Here is a 27,740-nt window from a genome sequence, read left to right as displayed (position 1 = left end):
AAGCAATGGAGCTCTTCATAAAATACAGTAATTAAACTTTGGGAGCTATGGTTTGGAAGATATAATAAACAGCAATTCCAATCCCTCAGTTTATGAACATTTGCTTTGTGATTTTTTTTCTATTCATTCATTGAAGGGCTCATCTTCAATTTACAAAGATAATGATCTGCACACCACTCTCCATTGATGGGAATAGACTATTCAAATACCCACAATGCAATTGCCCACTTGTTTGAAGTAATATTTTGATTTTAAAACCTAGAAAATAAAACAAAACCCAAAATAAGTCTGGAAATTTTTAAGTTAATTAATGACAATTATAGATCCTTCAAATTGTAAACCCTTTCCTTGTGCTGTTCTTTTGAAGGAAGTGGATAGAACATAATCATTACCTGATTGTTAGTAAAGACTCTGAAGATGTGCAATTCTGCATCTGGTGCCAATCCCTGACATTCCCGTATGCTCGCAATTACTCCTGCAACAAACGTTCCATGTCCCAAGCCTGACGTCAACAGAAAAAGTAAAGATTTCAGATAAACAAAGTGGCAAGAGTACATGCAAATGTTCGAATTTCAGATGTAGCCTTACTTCTGAAAATAATACTTTTCCCGCCTTGTTCAATCCTCTGAAAAAATTATACTCTATAAAGTGCCTACACAACTTTCAACATTTAAACCTTCGACAGATCTGCTTGCAGTATTAGCCCATTGTGAGAAAACATCTTCTGTTGTGAGATCTTTTAATAATGTGATAATTTTTAAAAAATCTAAGGCTGTCAGATCCACTCCACCAAGGAACTAAAAACGATTCATATCAACAATTTCTGCAGGGAAGACCTTTACCATTCTTTTTCTTCAAACTACAAGCCAAATTTTAACCAAACTGACATCAATATAGTAACAAAGATGTCTATGGCTTATACTTCTACCTTGACACCCTGTAATGTAATTTATTCAAGGTCATGCATATTAATTTTGAAATATTGTACATTTAAGTGGCTCCTATAAATTACCAAATGGTGCAGGTAAGCATTAAAAATATTTAAAGACCAGTAAATAAGCACGAGACAGAACAAGTTGTGTCTACATGGAACAATGTAAATGCTCCACCATGAGCTAAAAGACCCAATGGGTCAAATAGCCTATATATATGTCTAAGAACCGCAAGAAGAGTCTGTGTCCACAATCTAGAGACAATCTGGCTGAGAGAACCAATTTGTGACACAAAAACTAAATGGGAATGAGAGTAGCAATGAAGAAGCAAAGGGCTTCCAGGGAGATAGCGATAAGTGCACGATCAACATGGCAGATGAAGTGTTATGTGGAAAAATACATTATCCCTCATCAGTGGAAAATAAACAGAATTGCTAAGTATTTTTTAATTAACAAGAGATTGTGGGGGAGGGTCGAGGGGAAGTGTTCAAAAAGAACCTGTACTTGCAAGTCACTAAAATTTAACATGAAAGACAAGGCAATTAAGAAAGCAAATATGTTGGATTTTATGGTTAGAAGATTAAAGTATAAGAGAAAAAAAATTAATACAATAATAAAGTGCTTTGGAAAGACCACACATGGAATATCATGTATAATTTGAGTTTTATTATACAAAAAGCACATAATTGGTACAGATGGAGAGGAACAAGGATTCACATTGGTTCATGGGAGGGTGAATTTCTCAAAGAGATCAAGAAGACTAGCTCTCTATCCCATGTAGCTTAAAGAGCGATTTAAAATGGATAAATTTCCTTGTGGCCTCAAAAGAGTTAGTGCTGGGAAAATATTTTTCCTGGATGAGGAATGTCAGTGGTAAAAATAAGCAGGTTTGTAAATAATTAGGGTTGAAATAGAGAAAATTCTTCACTCAGATTCCAGTTCTACCCCAGAGGCACATGAACTGACAATCCTTGATTGCATTTAAAACAGAGGAACAGATTTCTGGATAATAACCAAAGTTGAGGAAGGAAAATTATGTTTATAAAGTTGAAGATCGGTGAATTGTTGTTGAATGGCAGAGTAGGCTCAAAAGGGACAAGTTTGGTCGAACCTTACTCCTATCTAGCTCCTAATCTATGTTTATTAGACTCCATCACAGTGGATACCTGCTAAAAAATAATCATCCCATCTTAAACAATACCTTTTGAAAGTAATTACTGATGATAAATTACCCAGATTTGGAGGCTAAAGTTTCATGCAAAGTTCCAGAATTGTGAGATTTGAAATACAGATTATTTTTCAATATTTTTATTAGTTTTAATCTAATAAATGTTCTATAAGTACATAACAATAAAGTATTAACAAATCTCGTATAGCAATGCAAATAGTACGGAGATCTATTTATATTCAAAAGAAAGATAAAAAGAAAAACACTATACTAATTCAAATCATTATACTATTCAAATTCAGATTCTAAAAAGAATAGTTTCCAGGAACATTGAACCATGTCTGGAAAGCAAATAAAAAATAAAATTCTGCAAATACTTAGAAATCATATAGCATCTCTGGAGAGTGAAATAGGTACAATGTTTCAGGTTAATGTGTTAAGCTGTATGGTGTGTAGGCCTTCATTATCAAGGGGATCCAGTTCAAGAGTCATGAGGTAATGTTGCAGCTACACACGACCTTAGACCCTATTTGGAAATTGTGTTCAGTTCTCATCACCTCATGACAGATGTTAATACTATAGAGCGCAAAGAAGATTCGAGGATGCAACCTGGATTGGAGAGCATGTCTTGAGGATAGGTTGAGTGAGCTTGGTCTTTTCACCTTGAAGTGACAGAGGTTAGAGGTGTATAAGATGATGAGATGCATTGGTCATGGACTGAAGTGGCTAATGGGACATAGTGTTAAAGTGCTTGGAAGTCAGCATGCAATGCACTACTGGCAAGGTGCTGGAGGGAGGTCCATTAGGACCTATTTAGAGTCAATGAGATAGGTACATGGAATTGAGAAAAATGGAAAGTTATGCAGTAGGGAAATTCTAAGCAGTTGTTAGGTTTTTAGGTTGGCACAACCCAGAGGACTGTACTGTGTTGTAGATTTCTAGGCTCTAAATGACCTCTTACCAGAACCTTCCACTGCTGGAATTGCTTGATGCAAATCATATCACTGAGTACAAGTCACAATAATAGAGCAGCTACATTATATAGGCAAACAAAATTGGTTGACAAGAACAGAATTTTAATAAAATCTCCTTTCTGTACCATTTACATTATATACTGCACATTACAAATGCTGTAACCAAAGAATGTTTGCAACAGAATCAAAGAACTACTGCTACATTTTGTCTGTAGATACTTTGTTAACCAATCTTGAAAAAATAATAATGGCTAGATACCCAAGACAAAGTTAGCTAGAGAAACTTCAGCCTTTTAACTTCACAGAGAATGAATTTGATTTAACTGACAATTTGCCAGAGAAACATTTGCTATCGACAGTTGCATACACTCAAAAAGGTACAATTTGTATATGCCTTGAACTCCAACCTCAGGTTGAAACATGAAGCAGTGATTATTTTCATCTGAAATGTTCCATCTCCAGGTTGACACCTATTGTTTGTAAATCCAGAGCAACTTAACATTTCATGCTGTTTTTGTTGTTGTAGACAATATTTCTGTTTTTGGATGGATATGGTAACCTTAAGGATGCAAACAGCACTGGTTATACCAGTGTTTATTGCCCATCCCCAACTGAGGCAGATCCAATCAGATATTATTGGAGGGGGAGCAGGGCATTGAAGTCATGTACAAGCTAGGTTGGCAATAGATTTCCTTTCCTGAAGGACTTCAGTGAACCAGTTTTTGAAATGATACTCTGGTCGTTTCATTCTCAGGATAGACAATCATTAGTAGCATCCAAGAGCAGAGGGGAGGGCTCAGTAGGTGTCAGGTGGACTGAAGGGAGACTAAGCATGACAAACAGATTGAGCTGGGTTGGGGAGCAAAAACTGGGAGGCCCACAGGAGCAGAAAAGATGTAAACAGATCAGGGGTGGGGAGGGGCAGGGAGGCAGATGGAGCAAGAATGGGGTAGAGAAGAGTGAAGGTGGAAACAGGTGTTGAAGATGGGTGGCAGTATAATGTTCTACAATAATAGGAAAATTAAAGCAAGTATTTGAAAATAGGAGAATTAGAGTCAAACAGAAAGCCCAGAGAAACCTATTGTTTCCCAGCTGCAGTGACACACTTGGCCGCCGGCTCCGAGCAACCAACACTGGTCGCCTTTTTGGCCAAGCTCCCAGGCCACCCCATCTTCTCTGACTTCCACCTGACCAACATGCCGGTTGAGAGCCTCCTGTACGGTGCCTGCACAAATCATACCTAAAAGTGATACACATTTGAAATTCAAATATACACACCATCATCTAAAGTTTTCTCATTGGTCCAATTGGTTCGCTCCTTCACATTTTTGAAGTGAGGATGTTTTTCACTAAGTCCCGTATCAAACACTGCTACTTTTACACCAGCACCTAGAAATAGTAAAAGATAATTAAAGTCAAACAGAAAATCTAATGCCAGCAGATTCTGGATGCAGGTATATTCACAACTTTAAACCACCTGCTAGAGAAGACACATATGTATTAAGAATGGCAGATAGAGGTGCATAAAATTGGTGGCTATTATGAAAGAACACAAGAACATAAATAGGAGCAGGGATAGGCCATCTGACCCCTTGAGCCTGCTCCATTTAATAAGATCTTATCTGATCTGGTTCTGGTCTGCTCCACCGACTTGCCTTTTCCTCAAAAGTCTCAACTCCTCCACTATCCAAAAATCTATGCCCTAATATACTTAATGAGGCAGCTTTCACAACTACCTTGGGCAGTGAGCAGTTGAAGTGGGTCTAGCTTCCTGACTTCAGGCTGTGGAAAATATATTTGTGCAAAAAGTATTTTTGTCATAAATGACCTTTAGAATTTTAGTTGCATAAGTGCTGTAGTGGTTCATTAAAAAAATGGCCAGATATCAGGAAAACTAGAAACAACCTTTATTATTTTTTCCACTAAGATATTTCAAATATAATTTAACTCATTAAGCCCTCGTTGCTGAAATATAAAGTTAATCACTGCAGAAAAGACATTTTATATACTGTTTATATATAGACAGCAGTCTTCTTTTTATTTCCCCCCTCTTCCCCCACTACTTCACTTCCATCTAGCCTCTCTTTATACCATCATTCTCACCTTTTCTTATCAGACTCCAGCACTGGAAACCTTTATCTCAACACCCACTCTATCCTGTACAATTCATCTTCCTCCACTTTTTTGTTTTTCTTCCCTTTCTTTCTTTGTCCAGTAATTGCCAACCAACTGCCTGCCTATCATGGTTCACCACTACCTGGTTCACCAATCCAATATGGGGCCCTGTCTCGCTCTGGTCTTTGCACGAGCTTCTCTTCTACATATCCCCAGTTTCGATAAAGAATATTCGTTTGAAACATTAGCCCTTTTTTCCACTGGCATCCCCATTAATTGACCGTGCAGTGTCCCAGTTAAAGAAGCCATTTTGCAGTTTTCACTGGACCACTTTTAACCGAGACACAAACTGCTTTCCCACTGACCACAAGTCATCCCCGGGGATACAAGAGTCTACCTTCAACAATACAGGTGCCTAATCTATTACATGGGATTCCAAACACCAGCAACCTCCAAAAACTACCACTTTTTTGGGTAGATGACATAACACATTAGTAACATTAATTTCCCATTATAAATTTTCCATTTTCAGAGGGAGACCCATCCAGTCCCCATCATTCCTGTCCCCGTGGGCCCCCTCTCTTACCTTTGGTGGAAAGGTGACTCTCGGCCTCCCCAGCACCTGATGGGAGAGAAGCAGATGGCAGCTGGCTCAATGTGGGAGCAATGGCAGTCTTCCTTACCCATAATCCCCCATGCAGCTGGAATTGCTCTGGCACTGGCAGAGCAGTTCTAGTTGAGTAGGAGAATTATGGGTAACAAAGAGAGCCATTGCTCTGCATTGTGCCATCGCCATGAACTGCTGCAGTGCTTCGTAAACTCTGGGCTCAGCAGCACTGTACCCCTACTGCCACATCAGGAGTTAGTTTGGGGTAGTGGGGTGATGGACAGCACTGCACTAATGGGGTGCACCTGAGGGCCAGCCTGATGAGCTGGTGGAATGCCTGAAAGCTGCCGGCACTCAGCTCCATTTCCCCACTCCTCCTGCAGATCCATACCTCGTATCTGGCCTTCTGCCCCACTTGGCCGCCGGCTCCGAGCAGCCAACACTAGCCGCCTTTTTGGCCAAGCTCCCAGGCCACCCCATCTTCTCCGACTTCCACCTGACCAACATGCTGGTTGAGAGCCTCCTGTACGGTGCACGTTGAACCACCACTTAGTCCAGTCAACACCCTCCCCCACCTCTCCACCCTCAGCCAGCCTACGGCAGAAAATAATTGGGCACGGGCCCTAGGGGTTGGGGTGCGTGACAGATGGCAGGGGCTAGGAGCGAGGCATTTGCTTAAAGGGACCAAAATTAAATAATTCTGAAATACGCAAGATTCCGAATCACCTTGCTACTACAGTCATCCTACATTCCAAAGGAGGTGCAGCTTTCTGGGCCTAGTATGTAGCATGTGGGGAATATGGGGAGAATTAGTGTCAATGTGTGCCTGATGGTTGGCACCAGTCTCAGTGGAATGAAAGGGCTGTTTCCACTCCGTGCTGTATGTCTACGGCCTCTACTATTGCTGACTACAACACATCCATTTACTTGGCAGATAACCAAAAAATGGAACTCAAAGCAAATGGATGTTAAACAAATCTGCAAAGACAATGAGGATATTCAAAAAGAAAATGAAATACAAGCAATTATAAAGACAAGAGGCTGCACATCTGGAAACAGGAGCAAAAACCAAACTGCCGAAGGAATTCAACAGGCCAAGCAGCATCTGTTGGAAGAAAGGAATTATTGACGTTTCTATCCCTATATCAGAACACTGAGCAGCTGTGGTCAGGAACATTGAATAGAGGCTTCTACATCGTTAAAGTAGTCAGGAGAAAATAGAATTACACAGGATTAGGGTCCACAAAAGGCAATTATGGAAATGGCAGAGGCCTACATGTAAACAAGATCATCAGGTCACACATTCAAATTTTTGAATTTGGATTTTAAAAAATTGGTTATACCTTAACAGGGACATGTAAATATGCAAAATTAGATTTGCTACTACAAGAGATACAGTTAAACTGGCTTCACACCCAACTTTAAATTGCTCCATAGATTGTGCTTTGATCGATGGACTCCGCAAATAATTTTTAAAACATATTTTGGGGGTAAAAATGTCATTGACACAACTAATCAAGTATTCCAAACACAAATGCAATTTAAAAACAGGATTATGGCAGCAGGTTTTGGGGAAGGATAGGAGAAAAGAGGGCTGCATTCCTAAAGATACATATTGCAATTGTCCACAACACGAAGTATCAAAGTTTATTCTTTGACATTAAATTTTCATGAGTGAATTTCTACTCCGTATCCTGTATCCTAGACAGTAACTTAAATTTTGTAAGTATAAATTTCTGTGACTTGAACTGTTATAACACTTGGATGTAATAACAATGCTCTAGATCAATGGTTTTCAAACTACCCCCTTAAACTCACATTCAAGTCTATATGAATGATTTCAAGACTTTTTTTTAAAAAAGGATGACCTATTTATTTTGGCACAAGTGCCTATAAAAATGGTTCTCCCATCTTTGGACAAATTAGCATTACCGACTTGGAACCAGAAAGCATGAACAATTAAAATCCGTTTAAATGAACACTGAAACAATCAATAATTTAATATTTATTGATGAATCTTTTAAACATTTCATATCAAACAGTAAAGAAATTCTGAACAATTTTGCTTTTAAATAAGAAAATCATAATCAATACAACCTAAATCAGTGTGCGCAAACAAGAAAATCTGTAGACACACAAAAGTATTGGAGAAACTCAGCAGATCACACAGCATCCTTAGGAAGTAAAAGGCAGCCATCGTTTGGGGCCCAAATCCCTTTGTTAGGAATAAATCAGTGTGATGCCACTGCTCAAGTTGTCTGTAAAGAATTTTTCCCATGGCATACCAATGGAAAGTAAGACCAATAAATGAAATTAGAGAAAGTAGGTGCCAACTAAAATCCAAAATACTTATTTTGCCAACAGCTTTCACAACTTTTTGCATGTTAGTGATTTGTGCTTGTGTTCAAATGACTAATCAAATTATTAGCACAATGCAAGAAATTCTTTTAATTGTCAAGACCAATAAGCCCAGTCATAACTATTTTTTAGATTGGGTTTCCAATGTACACATGATTAATAATTTCTTTGCCAGCCACAAATTACCAAATTAGATTTACTCAAATATGTATTTTCTGAAGACCATAATGTGCAGAACATTAAAAATGTACTTTCATTAAACAGTAAAGACAGTCTCTTTTAGGAATTTTCACTGCTAAAATTGAAGAATTATTATCATGTAACCTACAAAAATAAATGTCTTAACTGTTCTAGAAAGTTAACCAATGTTCAGATCTGTCAAAGCATTTAAGCTTCTACCATTCATCGGATTTTCTAGATGCTCATGTAACTAACCTGTATGTCCCATCTGCCACAATACATCTGCCTGAAGCGTCTGAGCTACCTGTCGAGGAATGGCTCTCAAGAGGCGACGGCTTGAGTGCCTGCCTGTGGCATGCCAGAATCCAGAGCTCAGTGAGAGGCTGGTTCTCCTCAGAGGTCTTGAAGATTGCCACTTCTGCGTCCATCGACTATCATTGCAAGGTGGAGCAGAGTCTGCTGTCACGAAGAGAGAATGCATTTAAAGTTAAGTGCTTAAGAAACCTCACCTGCATCAAATGTCCAAACAATACTCATCACATTCTAAAATTTCTATCTGGCTAATTAATTTGCTACACTACAATTATTTTCTAAATACACATACCAATAAAGGTCATTGAAAGGTCTAATCAAACTAACCGTCAGTCTATAATACAAGTTTGTTACACTAATTGGTACAAGTGACATACTACAATTCCAAAATGCAATGTTCTGGCAAATCTGTGATCTTATACAAATTAGCAACACAAGGCAGACATTAGAAAAAGATTAGAAATGGATTCATCCCAGAACTAAGAAATTTTTGTGCACCTCTTTCAAAATGGTCATAGTCCAACAGCACAGAAACAGGGCCATAGGACCAGCTTGTCCATGCCAAACCAAAATTCCCTATTGCTTTAGTCACATTTGCCCACATTAGGTTCAATCCCCTCCAATATAATTATCCACTGCTCACAGTCCTCCAGTCTGAAAAACTGCCTTCCACAACCATTCTCAGACTCCAATCACTCAACCAATATGCAGTTGACAACCTGGCCTATCTCATGTGCCCCAATCTCCCATACAAACCTATAACGTGGGACCTTACCAAATGCTTTACTATAATCCACATAAATATCAACTGTATTGCCCTCTTCAATCAAGTTGCGAGCCATAAGTTCCCAGGCTTAAATCCATGCTGGCTCTCCTTAATTTTCTCCTGACCACCCAAATGTTGCTAGATTTATCAGTCGGAAACCTCCCCAGCAGTTTCTCCACTAATGGCATCAGACTAACAGGTCTGTAGTTGCATGGATTAACTTTACATCCATTTTAAATGAAGGCATCACATTCTTCAGAACTTCTGTCATCAGCGACTAGTTAAAAATGTCTGCAAAGGCCCAATTTCATGTCTGCCTTCCCACAGTGACCTGGGATGCACCTGATCTGGCTGGGCCTTGAGACTTATCTACCTTATTATGCTCCACTTAACACCTCTTCAATACTGATGTAAATATACTCCAGGCCATCTTTTGTCACCTCCCTCCTCCTCCACTCCTGCTTATCCTGCTCAATAATAAACATTCACAAAACATTAATTTATGATCTTCCCCATTTCCTCTGGTTCCACACACAAGTCCCTATCCTGATCCTCCAAGGGAATCCATTCTACCCCTCAATATCCTTGTTCTTAATTTTAAAATTTAGATATACAGCACAGTAATAGGCTATTTCGGCCCACAAGTGTGCGCCGCCCAATTTACACCCAATGAATCTACATCCCCCCCCCCCCCACTTTCAAATGGTGAAAGAAAACCGGAGGCTCCAGGAAAACCCGTGCAGACACAGGGAGAACATATAAACTCCTTACAGAAAGTGCGGGATTCAAACCTTGGTCCTGATCACTGGCGCTGTAGAGTTGTTGTGCTAATATTTTTAGATTCTCACATATACTGTTAGCCAAAGTCATCTCAAAACTCTTAGCCCTCATTCCCCTTTTCACTATGCTCCTACATTTCTCATACTCAAGGGATTTCCTCAAATCTGTCTGCCTGTATCTGAAACGCATTTCTTTTACTTTCTGAATTGTGCTTTTTTTCCTCTCATGTTAACTAGGATGCCTTTTCCTTGCTTTTCATGCCTTTTAACCTACTAAAAACATACCAATCCCAGACCTTCCATATTACTCTCTTAAACACTTCCCATTTAACAGTCATGCTCTTACATTCAGTCAGTTGATGCCAACTTTTGCCTAAAATTGACAAAATGGCTGTGCTCCAATCTAGGATTTTAATTTGAGGACTGGCACAACCCATTTCCATGACAATCTTAAAGCTAAAAGAATTGTGGAATACTGCAACCTCCTAACCAGCTGGAATCCTCAGTAGGAGATTCAATATTGCCCCCTCCCTAGTAGACCTATCCACTTATGCTGTGAAAATTTTGCTGGACACACTTAAAGTTCACTCCAACCCAGTGGTTCTCAACCTTTTTCTTTCCACTCACATCCACTTTAAGTATTCCCTTTGCCATAGGTGCTCTGTGATTAGTAAGGGATTGCTTAAGGTGGTATGTGGGTGGAAAGAAAAAATTAGAAAACCACTGTTTTAATCATACCTAACTGACTCGTTATGTGTACGGTTTCTTAACTCCAAAGGAAATGGGCCAATGACAGTTTTTCTCAAGCAAAATATTTCAGTAACAATTGGGTCTACAGCAGGGATTCTCAACCTTCCCTTTCTACTCACTAATTACAGAGCATCTATGGCATAGGGAATAAAGTGGTATGCGAGTGGAAGGAAACAGGTTGAGAACAACTTCTCAATTGCTGACATCCCTGGGTTACTCCTACAGTTTTTTTTTACTCACCCTCCAGTCTTCCAGCATCGTACCCATTCTTAACAAAGATACAAATAGCTCTGCCAAGACTTCTGGAATTTTTTTTCCCCTGCTTCCCAAAGCATCCTAGGTTACACTTGATCAGGTGTTAGAGATTTGTCTACCTTTGTGTTTTAAAGCCTCTATCACTTCCTCTTCTATAATGTGGACACTCTTCAAGACATCATCGATCACATCTCCAAGTTCTCTAGCCTCTATGTCTTTCTCCACAATAAATAGCGACGAGAAGTACTTATTCAGACTTCACCCCTCTCTGATGGCTGCACACATAGATGAACACATTGCCATATTTCCTTAGTTTTGTTTTACTAATTTGGATGAAAATGAGTTGCTATACCATACTTACTTTCTGTGAATTTGAGGGAGCGAATGACTTTTCTCTGAGGTGTTACACGTTTAATGTGCGGGTGGTCTTCCAGAGTTAATACAGTGTGTTGTTGTTTCTCTTTAATTTGAACCACTTCAAAGTCACTTGGGTAGTCACTGGCAGGATTGTCACGAGGAACTATTCGCCACTCCACCACATCTGTATTTTTCATTGCACTAGAAATAAATTTGCTCCTGGCTGTGGCTGTGAAGTACCCCTTAAAGGCAACAATGTACTCTAAAAATTAAAACGGAAGAAAACACAATGAAGATTTTTAATGTGTAAAAACCCCAGCAAGCCCATCCACCGATATTGAACAGTTACTGCAAAGCTCACATCTACTGATGTATCCTGAATTGCACAATGAGAGGGAAGGGATGGGCATATAACTACAGGAGAATAAACTCAGCAGCACAAAGAGCCGCTAAAATGATTGAGACCTCCAAGCAGCAGCAGGCCACAATATAACGAATAAATCCCTGCTTCCTTGGGGTAAATTATATCAAATTACAAATACAGGGTACAACATCTCCCTGGATTTTATTTTACCCAATCCCAAAAAGGTTCAGGCCAACTATTGCTTTTTTAAAAAAAAATCCTTCCCTCTTTCATCCCCCCCTCCTCCCCCCGACCACCATCACCTCACTCTATACCTGAATAGTCATAAATGAACAGACTAGTCATTGGATTCAACTCTGAACTCCATAAAAATAAGGCATTTATTCTAGCTAATCCACAAGCCAATGCTCTTGCAGTGGCAAAAACACTAAAATAGTTAATTAATGCAAAACTAGATTATTTGCTTACCATGATCTACATTAGTGGAAGTGTATTCCAACTTCAGAGTCAGATGGGTACAATTTGGATTAATCTTGTTTCTCAATTCTATCCCAAGTCGTCCACCACTGCACAGTACAACGACCACCAACAGCAGCCAGGCACACTCCAATCGCATGGTCACAGAATCTTAAAATCGTTGCCAAAGACCCAGAAATCCAATCTATTTTGTGGAGTCTACAAGGGTCAGTTCATTTTCCTTATTATAAAAGTTCTCATGTTGATGATCAATTTGCAAGAGAAGTTTGCAAAACAGGCTACTTTTGTTTTCATGATAAAGAGGAAATTGTTAATAACACAGCCTAGTTCAGAAGGCTATCATTTCTTTCTTCGCTTCTTCTCCATGGCACCCAACTATTGCAATCACAAGCGTTGAAGGACGTGGAGTGAAGATTCCATTTGCAAATAGGTGGGGGGGGGGTGAAAGAAAAAAGATTTGGGATAGAGGGCAGAGAATTCTGGAAGAAAGTCCACCGTGTAGCTCGACAGTTCACCAATTCTGTTGGAATAGTTGAGACATTGAAAAGATCAGGCTTTTGGGTAAATGAAAAAAAAACCACCAATAATAAAATGTTAATAGACCATTTCACTCTGCAGTATACATGATCATTAGTGAAAAACAAAATCTCTTAGGATTTTTCAAGCAACTATTCCACACTAATCAACCCAATGATTTTTTTTTTAGCTTTTCTTTCTTTCAAAAGAAGTGTGCGATCTACTTTTTATCAACACTGCCAAGTTTTCTCATGAAGAGAATGAGGTTATACAAAATAGGAAATCCTATTCATATATATCACACACACATACATAATGTGTGCACTTTACACATGCAGGTTTACTAAACATTCAAATATATGATAAAAGTGAAGACAAAAAAGATTCTTTAATCTGAAGAAAAAAACAAAACATTGGGAGATCAAAGAAGTCAGTGCACATCTTCTTCTAGTAAAAACACAAAAACGCTGGAGGAACTCAGCAGGTAAAAATGTACAACCATTTCAGGCCCAAGTCCTTCTTCAAGGTATGAGCAAAGGCATCGGGATAAAAAAGCGAGTCCTGCTGAGTGCCTCCAGCATTTTTGTGCTTTTACTACAATCACAGTGTCTGCACACGTTCATGCTCATATACAGATTCCATTTGACCCATTAACTTCTTTCAGTGATCTGTTTCTGCTGCCTTGTAAAAGTGTGGAAAGATGCAATAAATGTTAAAGACATGGAGATTAAGCAGCAGAAACATATCCAGGATAAATTGATTTCCATTCGGACAAATAAGTTCACCCATTTGGATCCAAAACAGAACAAAGTACTATCTAAAAGCTGCATGAAGCACAAACTCCAAGGGCCATATCTCTTTGACTACGGCACAGCTTGGGACTAATGCAATTGTCAAAGCCAGTGAATGTGGGAAGAAATTTTCTCATTTTTTTTCTATTTTAAAAACTTACTTCAATTTCAATGTGCCAACCTCTTTGAACCTGCAGAGGTGCACATCCTCTTTGGAATAACATGCTGACTTCGACTCAAGGTGGGGAGTTTATTATTACCATTTCAAGTAATTAGTTAAAGCTTAAGTACAAACTTAAGTACAGGTATGCGCCACTTAACATCCACGATATATTCTGTGAAATTGGGCATTATTCAAAGTGGATGTTGTTAACACTGTATTACTGTATCCACTTAGCAAAGCTATATGGGATACTGAACTGCACTAAATTAAACGGTTTAATTTTTTCACTTTTTAAAACTTTTATGTAAACACTTTCTGAATTTATAATCACACACAATTTAACAGATGATTAGGATTATCCACATCACTGTTCTCAACTTCCTCAAAGTGTTCCATTGGAAGAGTTTCAGGTCGAATAACCTCCATTGATGAGCTATCAGTGTAATGTCTGAAGGGCCTGGCTGAAACCCTTCTTGGGGAGGTGTTGGTTTCTTCAGGAATGTGTCCAGTGTTGTTTGCTTTTTTCATAAATTCTTTATATGCAGCAAACACTGCATGAACATTCCCCTCTATCAGTGAAAAGCATTTAGCGTTTGGGTGCTGTTAAGGTCAGCAAAGAATTTGGCCAACCTCTTGACAGAGAACCTCTTCTGCAACGGTTCTTATCCTTCTTCAGTTTCCTTTTCCCTTGCCTCTTCTTCAGCTATTTGCTTTTGCTCTAGCTCCAACAACTCTCCATTTGTTAGTTGCTTAGGAACCACCTCTTGGAGTTCTTCAATGTCCTCACTATCTAAGGTTTCACCAAATTCTTCAGTAGCACTCGCAAGGCATCCCAGTTAATTGGCTGTGTAGTGTCCTAGGATAGGAAGCCCTTTGTGCCTTTTCCACTGGTCCACCCTTAAATGGGACACTAATTGCTTCTACACTGAACACATTCATCTCCAGGGGATCAGAGTGTTCTACCTTCAACTGGAAACGGGTGACTTAATGCTGTCACTTTTCCAATGGTTTTAATCAGCATGTCGGTGTCAGCAAACACTGGGAATATGAGTTGGGATCAGATAAATCCCCAGCGTGAAATGACATCATTTGATGCCGGCGTGCTGACAGTTTTCTTTTTCCACTGCTCCCTGTCGCAGTTAATTCCTGGGACAAGGTGCCAGTGGAAGAGGGGCCGTAGTCTGGTCCTGCTTTTTCTTTAAGCATCTGGAGCAAGCTTCGTGCCTTAGCAGTGATTCCCAATGTGCTGAGAAGGACTTGCTTTTGTGTTTGGTCCTCAATCCACGTCATTAGCAATTTCTCCATATCTGATATCGGTCCCTTTTGTATTTTCATTAGCCTTGTAGCTTTCAGTGGAACTGATCCTTTAACAGCTGGGAGAATTGATTTTGAGGATCGTTGTGATTGTTCAGTGTGACATGCCTAAATCGTGAGAATACACTGTTTTTCCACTTTTGTGTTGTTTAATAACCTTTTGTTTCACTTTCAGATTGATTCTTCTTCTTTGCCTCTTGCTACTGCTACTGATTTTGCTGTGTTTGGCAGCTATGATAGAAAGTACAGTACCTACATATACAAGCCGTTGTATACAAAAGTAATGAGATACATGCGTAGTGTGCGAGAAATTGTTGCGTATGTCCAGTTATGTCTGCTACGTCCCGTTCTCCAATCGGTATTTCTGAACTCTATTATAAACTTACGGGATCACAGACGACAGATGTATATGGGGTCGGATGTTTCCTGGACATTAAGCGGGACATATACCGCTTGTTTTAACAATCTTGTAAACAAGACAAATTCAATGACATTAAATTTTTTGGTGCTTCCAACCAGCACTGGCAATGAGACTGTTGCAATCTGGTAGCTGGCTGGTTCAGTTAATTTTAAGATGTACTGCAAATCCACTTTGCAGGGTGAAAGAAATTTAGTTTAGATAATTAGCTAGCTTGGTGGAATAAGGTTTGGCATCCATGTGTAGAAAGCAGAATCAATGGCATCTCCTATTTACCTATCATTTGCTGCCACAGTGGAATATGTGTGATAGGTTGGAAAGACCGACCACAGCTAACATTTAAATGGCATACTGTATGCTATTTAAACATGATATGATTTAGCAGCATTTCAGAAGTGAAGCCCACCATATGAGCAATAACAAAACCAACAGTCACACTAGATGGAAATAGGAAGTCATAGGATAACAATGAAAATATTAATAATTTTTAAACTACTCATATCAACAGATAAAGTGATTCAAAGCCATCTTTCCTTCAGAAGAGGAGTTGTTCGAAGTTCAACTCCATTCATAAATGAATTAGCATTATTCTGCACATGGCCTTGAGCTGAGAAGTGGCACAGAGCATCAGACAATGATCTTCATAAAGTAGGAGCCCAAGTATCTACCAATTGCAGTATCACAGTCTCCACCATCAACATGCTGGGGACATAATAGAAACTTACCTGGATCAGGTAGATAATGAATACCATGGTATCCAAAAACCTTTTCGACATCTACAGGGCACAAGTAAAGAGCATGAGGGCATCCCCTCTATCTGCCCAGATGAATGCACTTTCAATAAGCCTCAAGCAATTTAACACCATAGAGGACAAATCAGCTCCTGGATCAGCACCTTATTTACTACTCGGAACAGCTCTTATTTTAAAAGTAATTATTCATGGATAGTAAATAGTAACCTTGCTGGTGACAAAATCCCCCCCAAAAAAAAGCTTTTTAAAAAGAATTCTTTGAAATTCCATCCGTATCAGTGCCCTCACCAGTTCAGTGCCTAGTTAATAGAGCTCCCATCCACACACTTCTGGATATAAACCTGGATTTGCACTCAAGGGCCCAAGGCTCAGACCAATGCATTCTCTGCATATCATGATATTAAATGCATGCCGTGGGATCAGGTAAATTACAGCATGGCAAATCACATCCTATCTTTTTTTCCAAACTTTATTTAAAAGAAAACAGAAACATGGCAAACAATATAAAAATAGTCAAAAAAAATTTCTCATTAATACCCATCCCCCCCTCCCTCCCTTACAGCCAGCTCCCTTAAGGGGAGCAACAACGAAAAATTGATTTTATATAAATAAATTATAAATGTTAACAACATTTCATAGTATATCTAAATGCATATATTTCAAATATGGTGCCCACTTACTAACAAAAGAAGAAGAATTATCATGTGAAGTATGTAATCTTTTCCATAACCACACATACTTTCAATTCATTATGCCAACGAGCTATTTTAATCTCAGTATCATCTTTCCAAGTACTAGCAACACATTTACACGCTACTGATAATATCAAATGTACAAAAGCAATTTGAATTTTATCCAATCCCATTCCCCTTAACAAATATAAATTTCCCAACAAGAAAATCGTTGGATCTAACAGAGTATAAAATTATATAATTTCTCCAAAACAACTTTAATTCCTTGCCAAAATGATTGAACTTTAACACAATTCCATACAGCATGTAAAAAAGTTCCAATACATGAACCACATCTAAAACAAGAATCCAAATTACTAAACCCTTTATTTTTAAAACTTTTCCGGGGTCAAATATAATTGATGTAAAAAATTATAATTAACCATTCCATATCGCACATTAATCAATTTAATTACATTGTCTTGATACATATTCGCCCAATCTTCTTCAGGAAAAATAAAAACTAAATCACTCTCCCATTTAAGTTTAGATTTCTCCCAATCTAGTTTATCCGTACTCTTTCTTTGCCTTGGCTTCACGGTCGAAGATTTATGGAGGGGTAATGTCCACGTCAGCTGCAGGCTCGTTTGTGGCTGACAAGTCCGATGCGGGACAGGCAGACACGGTTGCAGCGGTTGCAAGGGAAAATTGGTTGGTTGGGGTTGGGTGTTGGGTTTTTCCTCCTTTGTCTTTTGACAGTGAAGTGGGCTCTGCGGTCTTCTTCAAAGGAGGTTGCTGCCTGCCGAATTGTGAGGCGCCAAGATGCACGGTTTGAGGCGATATCAGCCCACTGGCGATGGTCAATGTGGCAGGCATCAAGAGCTTTCTTTAGGCAGTCTTTGTACCTTTTCTTTGGTGCACCTCTGTCTCGGTGGCCAATGGAGAGCTCGCCATATAACACGATCTTGGGAAGGCGATGGTCCTCCATTCTGGAAACGTGACCTACCCAGCGCAGTTGGATCTTCAGCAGCGTGGATTCGATGCTGTCGGCCTCTGCCATCACGAGTACTTCGATGTTGAAGATGAAGTCGCTCCAATGAATGTTGAGGATGGAGCGGAGACAACGCTGGTGGAAGCGTTCTAGGAGCCGTAGGTGATGCCGGTAAAGGACCCATGATTCGGAGCCGAACAGGAGTGTGGGTATGACAACGGCTCTGTATACGCTAATCTTTGTGAGGTTTTTCAGTTGATTGTTTTCCAGACTCTTTTGTGTAGTCTTCCAAAGGCGCTATTTGCCTTGGCGAGTCTGTTGTCTATCTCGTTGTCGATCCTTGCATCCGATGGAATGGTGTAGCCGAGATAGGTAAACTGGTTGACCGTTTTGTATTTTGTGTGCCCGATGGAGATGTGGGGGGTCTGGTAGTCATGGTGGGGAGCTGGCTGATGGAGGACCTCAGTTTTCTTCAGGCTGACTTCCAGGCCAAACATTTTGGCAGTTTCCGCAAAACAGGATGTCAAGCGCTGAAGAGCTGGCTCTGAATGGGCAACTAAAGCGGCATCGTCTGCAAAGAGTAGTTCACGGACAAGTTGCTCTTGTGTCTTGGTGTGAGCTTGCAAGCGCCTCAGATTGAAGAGACTGCCATCCGTGCAGTACCGGATGTAAACAGCGTCTTCATTGTTGAGGTCTTTCATGGCTTGCTTCAGCATCATGCTGAAGAAGATTGAAAAGAGGGTTGGTGCGAGAACGTAGCCTTGCTTCACGCCATTGTTAATGGAGAAGGGTTCAGAGAGCTCATTGCTGTATCTGACCCGACCTTGTTGGTTTTCGTGCAGTTGGATAACCATGTTGAGGAACTTTGGGGGGCATCCGAGGCGCTCTAGTATTTGCCAAAGCCCTTTCCTACTCACGGTGTCTAAGGTATCCATACTATCTTGTAACAAATGATACATAACTGAAATATAACCATTTTTAGGTATAGAGGAAATCAAAGATTCAAATCTCGACAAAGTAGGTAAAATCATCTCTCTACCATAATTATCTTTTATCAAAGCCCTAAGTTGATAATACACAAACAAAGAATTTACAGGTATATCAAATCTTTCTCTCAATTGGTTAAAAGAAATTTCCCCTCTACAAAACAATCTTGCATTGTCTTTATACCCTTAGAATCCCAAATCTTTAAATGATTGTTAAACATTGAAAAAGGAATAAGCTGATTGTTATACAGTGGAGTTAGAATAGATAATTTATCTTTCGACCCTAACACCCTATGTTTTTTTAAACCAAATCTTTAATAAATGTTTCAATATTGGCATATCATATTGCTGTAACAAATTCGAATTCCAATGAAATATAAATTCACGTATTTCAACTCTCGGAATACACACCATCTCCACTTTAGCCCAGCTATGAGGCTGATCTAAGTCCATCAATCTACTAATGAACTTCAACTGGGCCGTTTCATAATAATTTTGAAAATGTGGTAGTACAATGTATACTTCCATGTAAGTCTATGCAGTGCCATTCGAGTTAATCTACCTTTCCATAAAAACTCTCACATTGTTTTATTCAAATCTTGAAAAAAAAACCCTTAGAAAGTAAACAAGGTGGTGACTGGAATAAATATTGAATACAAGGGAAAATATTCATTTTAATACAATTAACCCGACCAATCAAAGTTAATGGAAGATCTTTCCACTTAATCAAATCTGCTTTAATCCGTCTTAATATAGGTAGATAATTTAATTGATATAATGATTGATAATTTGTATCCATAAACACACCTAAATATTTAATTTTACTTGTCCACCTTAATTTTGTAATTGTTTTAAATTCAGAATAATCTCCCACTCCAAATTGTAAAATTTCACTTTTATCCTAATTAACTTTATATCCCGATAATTCTCCAAATTTCAAACACTCTTGCAGTTGTTTCAACGAACGTATACCAACATGTCATCCGCAAATAAGTTAATTTTATATTCTTCATTCTTAACCCTCATCCCTCTAATTTCTTCATTTTGTCTAATAGCCTGAGCTAACGGTTCAATAACCAATGCAAATAAGGCTGGTGACAATGGGGAGCCCTATCGAGTTGAACGAGTCAATTTAAACGGTAATGAAATCTGTCCATTTGTCACCACCCTAGCAATCGGGTTCTTAACCCAACCAAAAAAGGGCCGAATTTAAATTTCTCTAACACTTTAAATAAAAAAATCCCACTCAACCCAATCAAAAGCTTTTTCTGCATCTAATGCAAACACCATAGGATGGTTAGGTTGCTTTTGATATCCACTGACCGAAGTAATTAATCAAAATATATTGTCTGATGCTTTTCTATTCTTAATAAAACCTACTTGATCAATATGTACCGTTAGGCAAATATTTAGCAAGTCTATTAGCTAATACTTTCGCTATAATTTTATAATCCATATTTAATAAAGAAATAGGTCTATACGAAGACACTTTTAATGGATCTCGATCTTTTTTTGGAATGACAGTTATAAAAGCACTAGAACATGATTCTGGTAACTTCTGATCTTCAATAACTTGATTCAACACCTCTCCAAATTCATTAGAAAAATCATCATTAGAAAGTTTATAAAATTCCACAGGGAATCCATTGTCCCCTGGGGACTTTCCGTTTGGTATTTCCTGAATAGTTTCCCTAATTTCAAAATCCGTAAATAGAGATTCCAATTCTTGAACATCAATTCCATCTAATACCGGTAACTTAGATAAGTAAGACCAATCCCAGTGGGCTGATATCGGCTCAAACCGTGCATCTTGGCACCTCACAGTTCGGCAGGCAGCAACCTCCTTTGAAGAAGACCGCAGAGCCCACCTCACTGACAAAAGTCAAAGGAGGAAAAATCCAACACCCAACCCACCAATTTTCCCTTGCAACCGCTGCAACCGTGTCTGCCTGTCCTGCATCGGACTTGTCAGCCACAAACGAGCCTGCAGCTGACGTGGACATTTACCCCTCCATATGTCTTCATCCGCGAAGCCAAGCCAAAGAAAGAAGATAAGTAAGAATCAATAGAACCATTATCCTGCTTCCCCTCAGAAGTATATAATTTTTGATAAAATGAACAAAACTGGTCATTAATTTCCTGAGGCTTATGTTATTGAATTCTTAACAGCATTAATGGACCTCAATTGCCAAGCAAGTACCTTATGAGCTCTTTCCCCCAACTCATAACGTTGTTTAGAACGATTAATTAAGTGCTCAAACTGATAAGTTTGTAAAGTATTATAACCCAATTTCAACCTCTCTAATGCAACTTTTTTTTTTATCTTCTGTTACACCTTTCTGAAAATCCTTCACAACTCCGCAATCTTATTTTCTAACTCTAAACTTTCTGCCATATATTGTTTCTTAACTTTCGTAGAATAACTAATGATCTGCCTTCTCAAATCATTAACATTTTCAGTCAAAAATAAAGAAATCTGCTCTTTAACAAAAGTAACAAACTCTGGTTTCTTCAATAACATTACATTAAACCTTCATCTAAACGACGAACGTACTACCTCCAAACTTTCGCAAGAAAAAAGTAATAGTGAATGATCTGATAACTACTTTTATATTCAGCTCGTAATACTCTACCTTGTAAATGTGCTGATACCAAAAATAAATCAATTCTAGAAAACTAATCATGTCTCGAAGAATAAAAAGAAAAATCTTTCTCTGTCGGGTTAACTTTTCTCTAAATATCCACCAAATTTAAATCTTTCATTAATGCATTAATTTGTGTTGCCATCTTTGATTTCCTTATTATTTTGGATTTTTATCCAATAAAGGGTCAAGAACACAGTTAAAATCACCACCAACTAAAACATTTTCATTAGCTTGAGTTAATAATAAAAAAGCTTCTGAAATAAACCACTTATCCATCTATATTAGGGGCATAAAGATTCAAAGTCCACGATTCAGCAAATATTTTACAATTCACTCTTAATACTCTGCCAGCATACCCCTCTGAAGATTCCATTTCAAAGGGTAAATTTTTATTAATCAAAATCACTACTCCTCTTACCTTACAATTAAGAGAAAACATGACCAACCCAATCCCTTTTCAATTTCAAATGTTCTTTCTCAGTCAAATGTGTTTCTTGTAAAAAAGCAATATCAAATTTCATTTTTTTAATATAAGCCAATATTCTCTTTCTCTTAATTGGATTATTTAACCCCTGCACATTAAAAGTTGCAAAATTCCATTGAAACATCTTTTTTAACTACTAATATATTTCTATGGCTTGGCTTCGCGGACGAAGATTTATGGAGGGGGTAAAAGTCCACGTCAGCTGCAGGCTCGTTTGTGGCTGACAAGTCCGATGCGGGACAGGCAGACACGGTTGCAGTGGCTGCAGGGGAAAAATGGTTGGTTGGAGTTGGGTGTTGGGTTTTTCCTCCTTTGCCTTTTGTCAGTGAGGTGGGCTCTGCGGTCTTCTTCAAAGGAGGTTGCTACCCGCCAAACTGTGAGGCGCCAAGATGCACGGTTTGAGGCGATATCAGCCCACTGGCGGTGGTCAATGTGGCAGGCACCAAGAGATTTCTTTAGGCAGTCCTTGTACCTTTTCTTTGGTGCACCTCTGTCACGGTGGCCAGTGGAGAGCTCGCCATATAACACGACCTTGGGAAGGCGATGGTCCTCCATTCTGGAGACGTGACCCACCCAGCGCAGCTGGATCTTCAGCAGCGTGGACTCGATGCTGTCGACCTCTGCCATCTCGAGTACTTCGACGTTAGGGATGAAAGCGCTCCAATGGATGTTAAGGATGGAGCGGAGACAACACTGGTGGAAGCGTTCTAGGAGCCATAGGTGATGCCGGTAGAGGACCCATGATTCGGAGCCGAACAGGAGTGTGGGTATGACAACGGCTCTGTATACGCTTATCTTTGTGAGGTTTTTCAGTTGGTTGTTTTTCCAGACTCTTTTGTGTAGTCTTCCAAAGGCGCTATTTGCCTTGGCGAGTCTGTTGTCTATCTCGTTGTCGATCCTTGCATCTGATGATATGGTGCAGCCGAGATGGGTAAACTGGTTGACCGTTTTGAGTTTTGTGTGCCCGATGGAGATGTGGGGGGGCTGCTAGTCATGGTGGGGAGCTGGCTGATGGAGGACCTCAGTTTTCTTCAGGCTGACTTCCAGGCCAAACACTTTGGCAGTTTCCGCAAAGCAGGACGTCAAGCGCTGAAGAGCTGGCTCTGAATGGGCAACTAAAGCGGCATCGTTTGCAAAGAGTAGTTCACGGACAAGTTTCTTTGTGTCTTGGTGTGAGCTTGCAGGCGCCTCAGATTGAAGAGACTACCATCCGTGCGGTACCGGATGTAAACAGCATCTTCATTGTTGGTGTCTTTCATGGCTTGGTTCAGCATCATGCTGAAGAAGATTGAAAAGAGGGTTGGTGCGAGAACACAGCCTTGCTTCACCCCATTGTTAATGGAGAAGGGTTCAGAGAGCTCATTGCTGTATCTGACCCGACCTTGTATATTTACACACTATAAAATAACACTCCCCTCTGCAATTCTTCCAAAAAAGAAAAACCCCCTCAAAAGAGAGAATTTTTTTTTAACAAAATAAAACCACCCAAAGGTAGTAATACCCTAAAAAAACTGGGTGTGGTAAACCCACTAGTGGCAGATGACTGTCAAAGTTTTCAGTGTCCTCCACACCCCCCAGCCAGATACATATTAATTATTTAATCAAACACAATAGAATATAGTCCATATATTCACCCCAATCATTCCAAGCCCAACGACTGCTCTGGATCTTCAACATCAAGAAGACTGTATCGTCTTTCTTTCCATTTTTTCCATTACCATGTCCATTTCCATTTCTGTTTACTCTCCTCTTAGGAGATAAAGGAGGAGAAGATCCATTTTTTTCGCAATTCCGGCAAAGAATTGGCAAAAACCAAAGCATCATGATCATTCTCAAAAAATTGAGATTGAATATTTCCATAGAAAATCTTCAAAATTGCAGGATAATGAAAAGCAAACGTAACCTTTTTGCCACAGAAGGTCTTTAGCCATGTTAAATTCTCGCTGTCTTCTAATAACCTCTTGACTCAAATCAGCATAAAAGAACATTAATGGAGATAGATTCTGTCTTGCGTTCTGCACTGCCAGACGTAAAAATCATTTCACGATCTTGATATTTTAAACAACAAATCAAGACTGCTCTCGGCATTTGTCCTGGAAGTGGTCTTCTTCTCAGAGCTCTGAGTCCTATCCAATTCCAAACCTTCAGGGAAAAGCTCTTTACCCAGCACCTCTGGGATCCAGTATTTAAAAAAATTTATCCATATCCTCTGGGAGACCAACCATTTTCACATTATTCCTCCGACTTTGATTTTCCAATGAATCAATCTTCTTCATTAAATCTCTTTTCTGAATCTCTCAATCTACAAAAGAACCTTCCACTTTTTCTCTATTACATTCTATCTGAGTTTGACACTCAGAGAAAGCTGTTTCAATTTTCTTAAAATTATCTTGCATTTTATACATTTATTAATATCACTTTTAACTACAGTCTTTTCTTGTTTCACAGTTGACATTTCATCACACAAAGTATTCATTTTTATTTTCATCTCCATAAATCCTTGAATCATTTGCTTTGATATTTGTTTTGACATATTATGCTGTATTTGACCAGCAATTCATAAGCAAATCTGGCCCATTCTATTTCAGTTCTCGAGGCATAAGATCTGTCACTGTAGGAAACAATAAGCCAGTTGGCAGCATACTTATTTTGTAACAGTAGCCATAGTTGGGTATTTTGCATAACAACCTTAAATTGCATATTTGCAAACTTATTCATATTTTTCATCATCACACGGGGCAACATTTGAAGGGCGCTGCATTGGTTTATGAATAACTCATACTTATGAACTGACAAGCTAGCCGGAAGTAGAATGCCGTCAACTTTCAGTTCGAGTGTGGTTGAGTTAGCATTGTGAGATAGTATGTTGTATAGTACTCTCACTTGATCCTGCCATCGTCCAGCATCGCAAGAGAGTATGCTGTAGGGTACTTTCACGCGATTGCTAGAAAGTTGCGTACTGCATATTGCAAGTGTGGGAACAGATCGGAATTGAAAAATACGGATTCGAACATCACAGTACTGAATACTCTTCTCTAGTTTACAAGTGACTCGTGAAGCAACAGTATGGTGACTCTTTACTGTCACCTTGGGTTAAAGGCAGCTAGAAATGAGCAGATGCTTCTTTGTATCTGATTTCACCTCCAAGTTTCACGTGGCAAAAATCCTTATACACCTGAATTGTATTTGTACAGTACCAAATCTACCTGGGGATTTAAGGCCATTTATGATGAGAAAAAAAACAGCTCTGTACAAACTTCCCTTGATGCCTACTTCAAGAAACTGATTCCAGTAGTTAAACCACGCCCCTCCCCACCCCATCTTTAGCAGCAGAATCAAACGCTGACTCTCCAGCACCAGGTCCATCCTCTCCAACGGTAAACATCTCTCCATAATTTTCTCCTTCATCATCCAATTATATACGGTATTATGCTTAAGATCTTGTAGTGTATTTGGAAGAGGTTCCTAAGTGATTTACATGCATAGAAAGGTAAAAATATACATTATATATGCTACATACTAAGATAAACATTTGACTAACTGATGCTGAATAAGGACTGTATGTACTTGTTCTGACTTAAATACAAATTTGAGTTAAAGACAGACCTAGGTAATGGAACTCGTTTTTAACTCGGGGGCTGTCTGTAATCAAACAATCCAGGGATTAGAAAAAAAGTTTTAAAAGAGTGCAAGGGCATAATTTAAAAAAAAGAGAACAAGAGCATAAAACGGCAGGAAAAAAAAATCTGTCCTTGAATCTGGAAGTTTTGTTTTTAAGCACATACACCTTACACCCAATGGAAGGGAAGTAGGGACGAGTGAAATGAGCCATAAACATGCTGCATATATCTAACTCACTACAGGCAACTTGACAGTTTGGAAATTCACCCTCAGTGAATTCACAAATTACTAACCAGAAATTTGACATCTGGTATAAAACTAGAGAAAGAGAATAGCATTTTGATGGGAGTAAATACGACTCTCTTAAATGCCTGAGTTGACCCTCAGGAAGAGGGTAGCTACCGTAATCAACACACTTGCAAAATCCGTGGCTATCACTGCGCCACAGTGGGTCTTCCTTCCATGATGGTCCTGCTGGAAGCACCACACGTTATTGAGCAGTGATGGCAAAACTGACTAAGAACTAATGTTTGTTGCTGTAATGTGCAGTGTACGAGACACTACAAACCATGGAAAATGAATCCAGAATTGGGTGTTTCAACACAGGCATGTACCCAGTGACACACATGCCATGTTAGACCGTGTTCCACTCAGAAAGTGGGCCAAGCATAATAACACCACTACCACCCCACCCTCCCCTGGAAAGGTACGTCAGGTAAACAATGACCCCACAGTCGTGCTGCAACGGCTGTGACAAGCTGCAATCTCAAGTGGATGAGACAAATCATGAGACGGCACCCGCACAGTTGAGCTTGCAGCAGGCCTTGTGTACATGACTTTGCTGCCCATGCAACATCCACAGGACTCCAGCTTTCCCTCGAGAAATGATGAACATTACTTTTTTCTCTCAGTCAAGACAGTTCCAGTCTGTCATTGGACCTGAATATCCCTGAAAGGTGCACTTTGATTGTGAGGAAACTTTGACAGTGTATGATGAGGTCAATGGAAATGGTAGATGTGACTTTAGCTCTTCGGTGCTGAATTTTAGATTTCAACTGGATGCTGCCTGCTCCAGAGATATTTGTTCTGAACTGTGATGTGGCCCTCCACCTTAACATGTGCATCACTAAGCTCTTCTACCAACCTGCTCCCATTATGCCACACTACCCTTAGACCTAGATTGGTGGTGGGAAGAGCATGAGGGAATGAACCACTTCATTGAACGCCTTTGCTCTATCCACTGCAACAGTAAGGAGCTCCCAGTGGCCAACCACTTCTTTTTTTTTTTTTTTTTTTTTTTTTTTTTTTTTTTAAATTTTTTATTTTTCACACCATAAATCACAATAGCCATGATATACACTTTTTCTTTTCCACACATTTACAGTGACTTTTTCTCCCTCCCCCCTCCCTCCTTGCCAACCACTTCAATTCCACACATCACTGCTACACTGATATGTCTGTCCATGATCTCACCATCTGCCAGGATGGTGTCAAACAAACTGAAGGAGCAACACCTTGTATTCAGTCTTGGCTGTCTTCAATCAGATAGCATCAATATTGGCCTCCCGCTTCCAGTAACCCCTTCCCCATTCTCTAAATTTCCTCATCCCTCTAACTCCCTTCCTTCAGCTCCCCACCACCTTCTCTTCTGACAGAGAGCATCTTTCTTCACCTTCTGCTCTGTCCTCTGATCACCTATCAGCTCCAAGCATATGAGACTCCATGATGCTCTCAATTCTCTTCTCAATGCACACTGGCTCCCAAAGGTCAAGGGCTGTGCCCAGGGACGGTCGCACATGCACGCAATTGAAATATCAACTCAGTGAAAGACACTTTGGTCTGCCCAAAACTTGCTGTCAATTGATATGTTTCAGGCAGCAGGAGAATGTGCTGAGGGACATGTGCTGAGGGAATGTGCTGAGCCAATCCTAGAGCTTTGTGGAGAAGGCCCACAGCCTAGGGTCTTTTCCATTACCAGGTATTGAGGGGCTGAG

At 39.5% G+C, this 27,740-nt stretch overlaps 1 protein-coding gene across 3 annotated transcripts in view; it reads right to left on the bottom strand.

Annotated features, from left to right (window-relative positions):
* Window positions 1-27,740, bottom strand: part of mbtps1 (membrane-bound transcription factor peptidase, site 1) — a 115,414-nt gene that overhangs the window by 70,524 nt on the left and 17,150 nt on the right. For 2 of the 3 annotated variants that reach the window (XR_011345693.1, XM_069901209.1), the window contains exons 2-6: window positions 12,386-12,914; window positions 11,558-11,815; window positions 8,590-8,793; window positions 4,353-4,463; window positions 393-502 (exon numbers count right to left, since the gene is read on the bottom strand). Coding sequence is in view for 2 of the 3 variants with exons in the window: in XM_069901209.1 (XP_069757310.1) it covers window positions 393-502; window positions 4,353-4,463; window positions 8,590-8,793; window positions 11,558-11,815; window positions 12,386-12,533 (831 nt within the window). In the remaining variant the exon portion in view is untranslated. The remainder of the gene's footprint in view (window positions 1-392; window positions 503-4,352; window positions 4,464-8,589; window positions 8,794-11,557; window positions 11,816-12,385; window positions 12,915-27,740) is intronic. The other variant, XM_069901210.1, reaches the window with a different exon arrangement.

The sequence above is a fragment of the Narcine bancroftii genome, chromosome 10 (assembly GCF_036971445.1).
Source record: "Narcine bancroftii isolate sNarBan1 chromosome 10, sNarBan1.hap1, whole genome shotgun sequence".
Classification (NCBI taxonomy): Eukaryota; Metazoa; Chordata; class Chondrichthyes; order Torpediniformes; family Narcinidae; genus Narcine; species Narcine bancroftii.
This window is presented reverse-complemented; position numbering and strand designations above follow the sequence as displayed.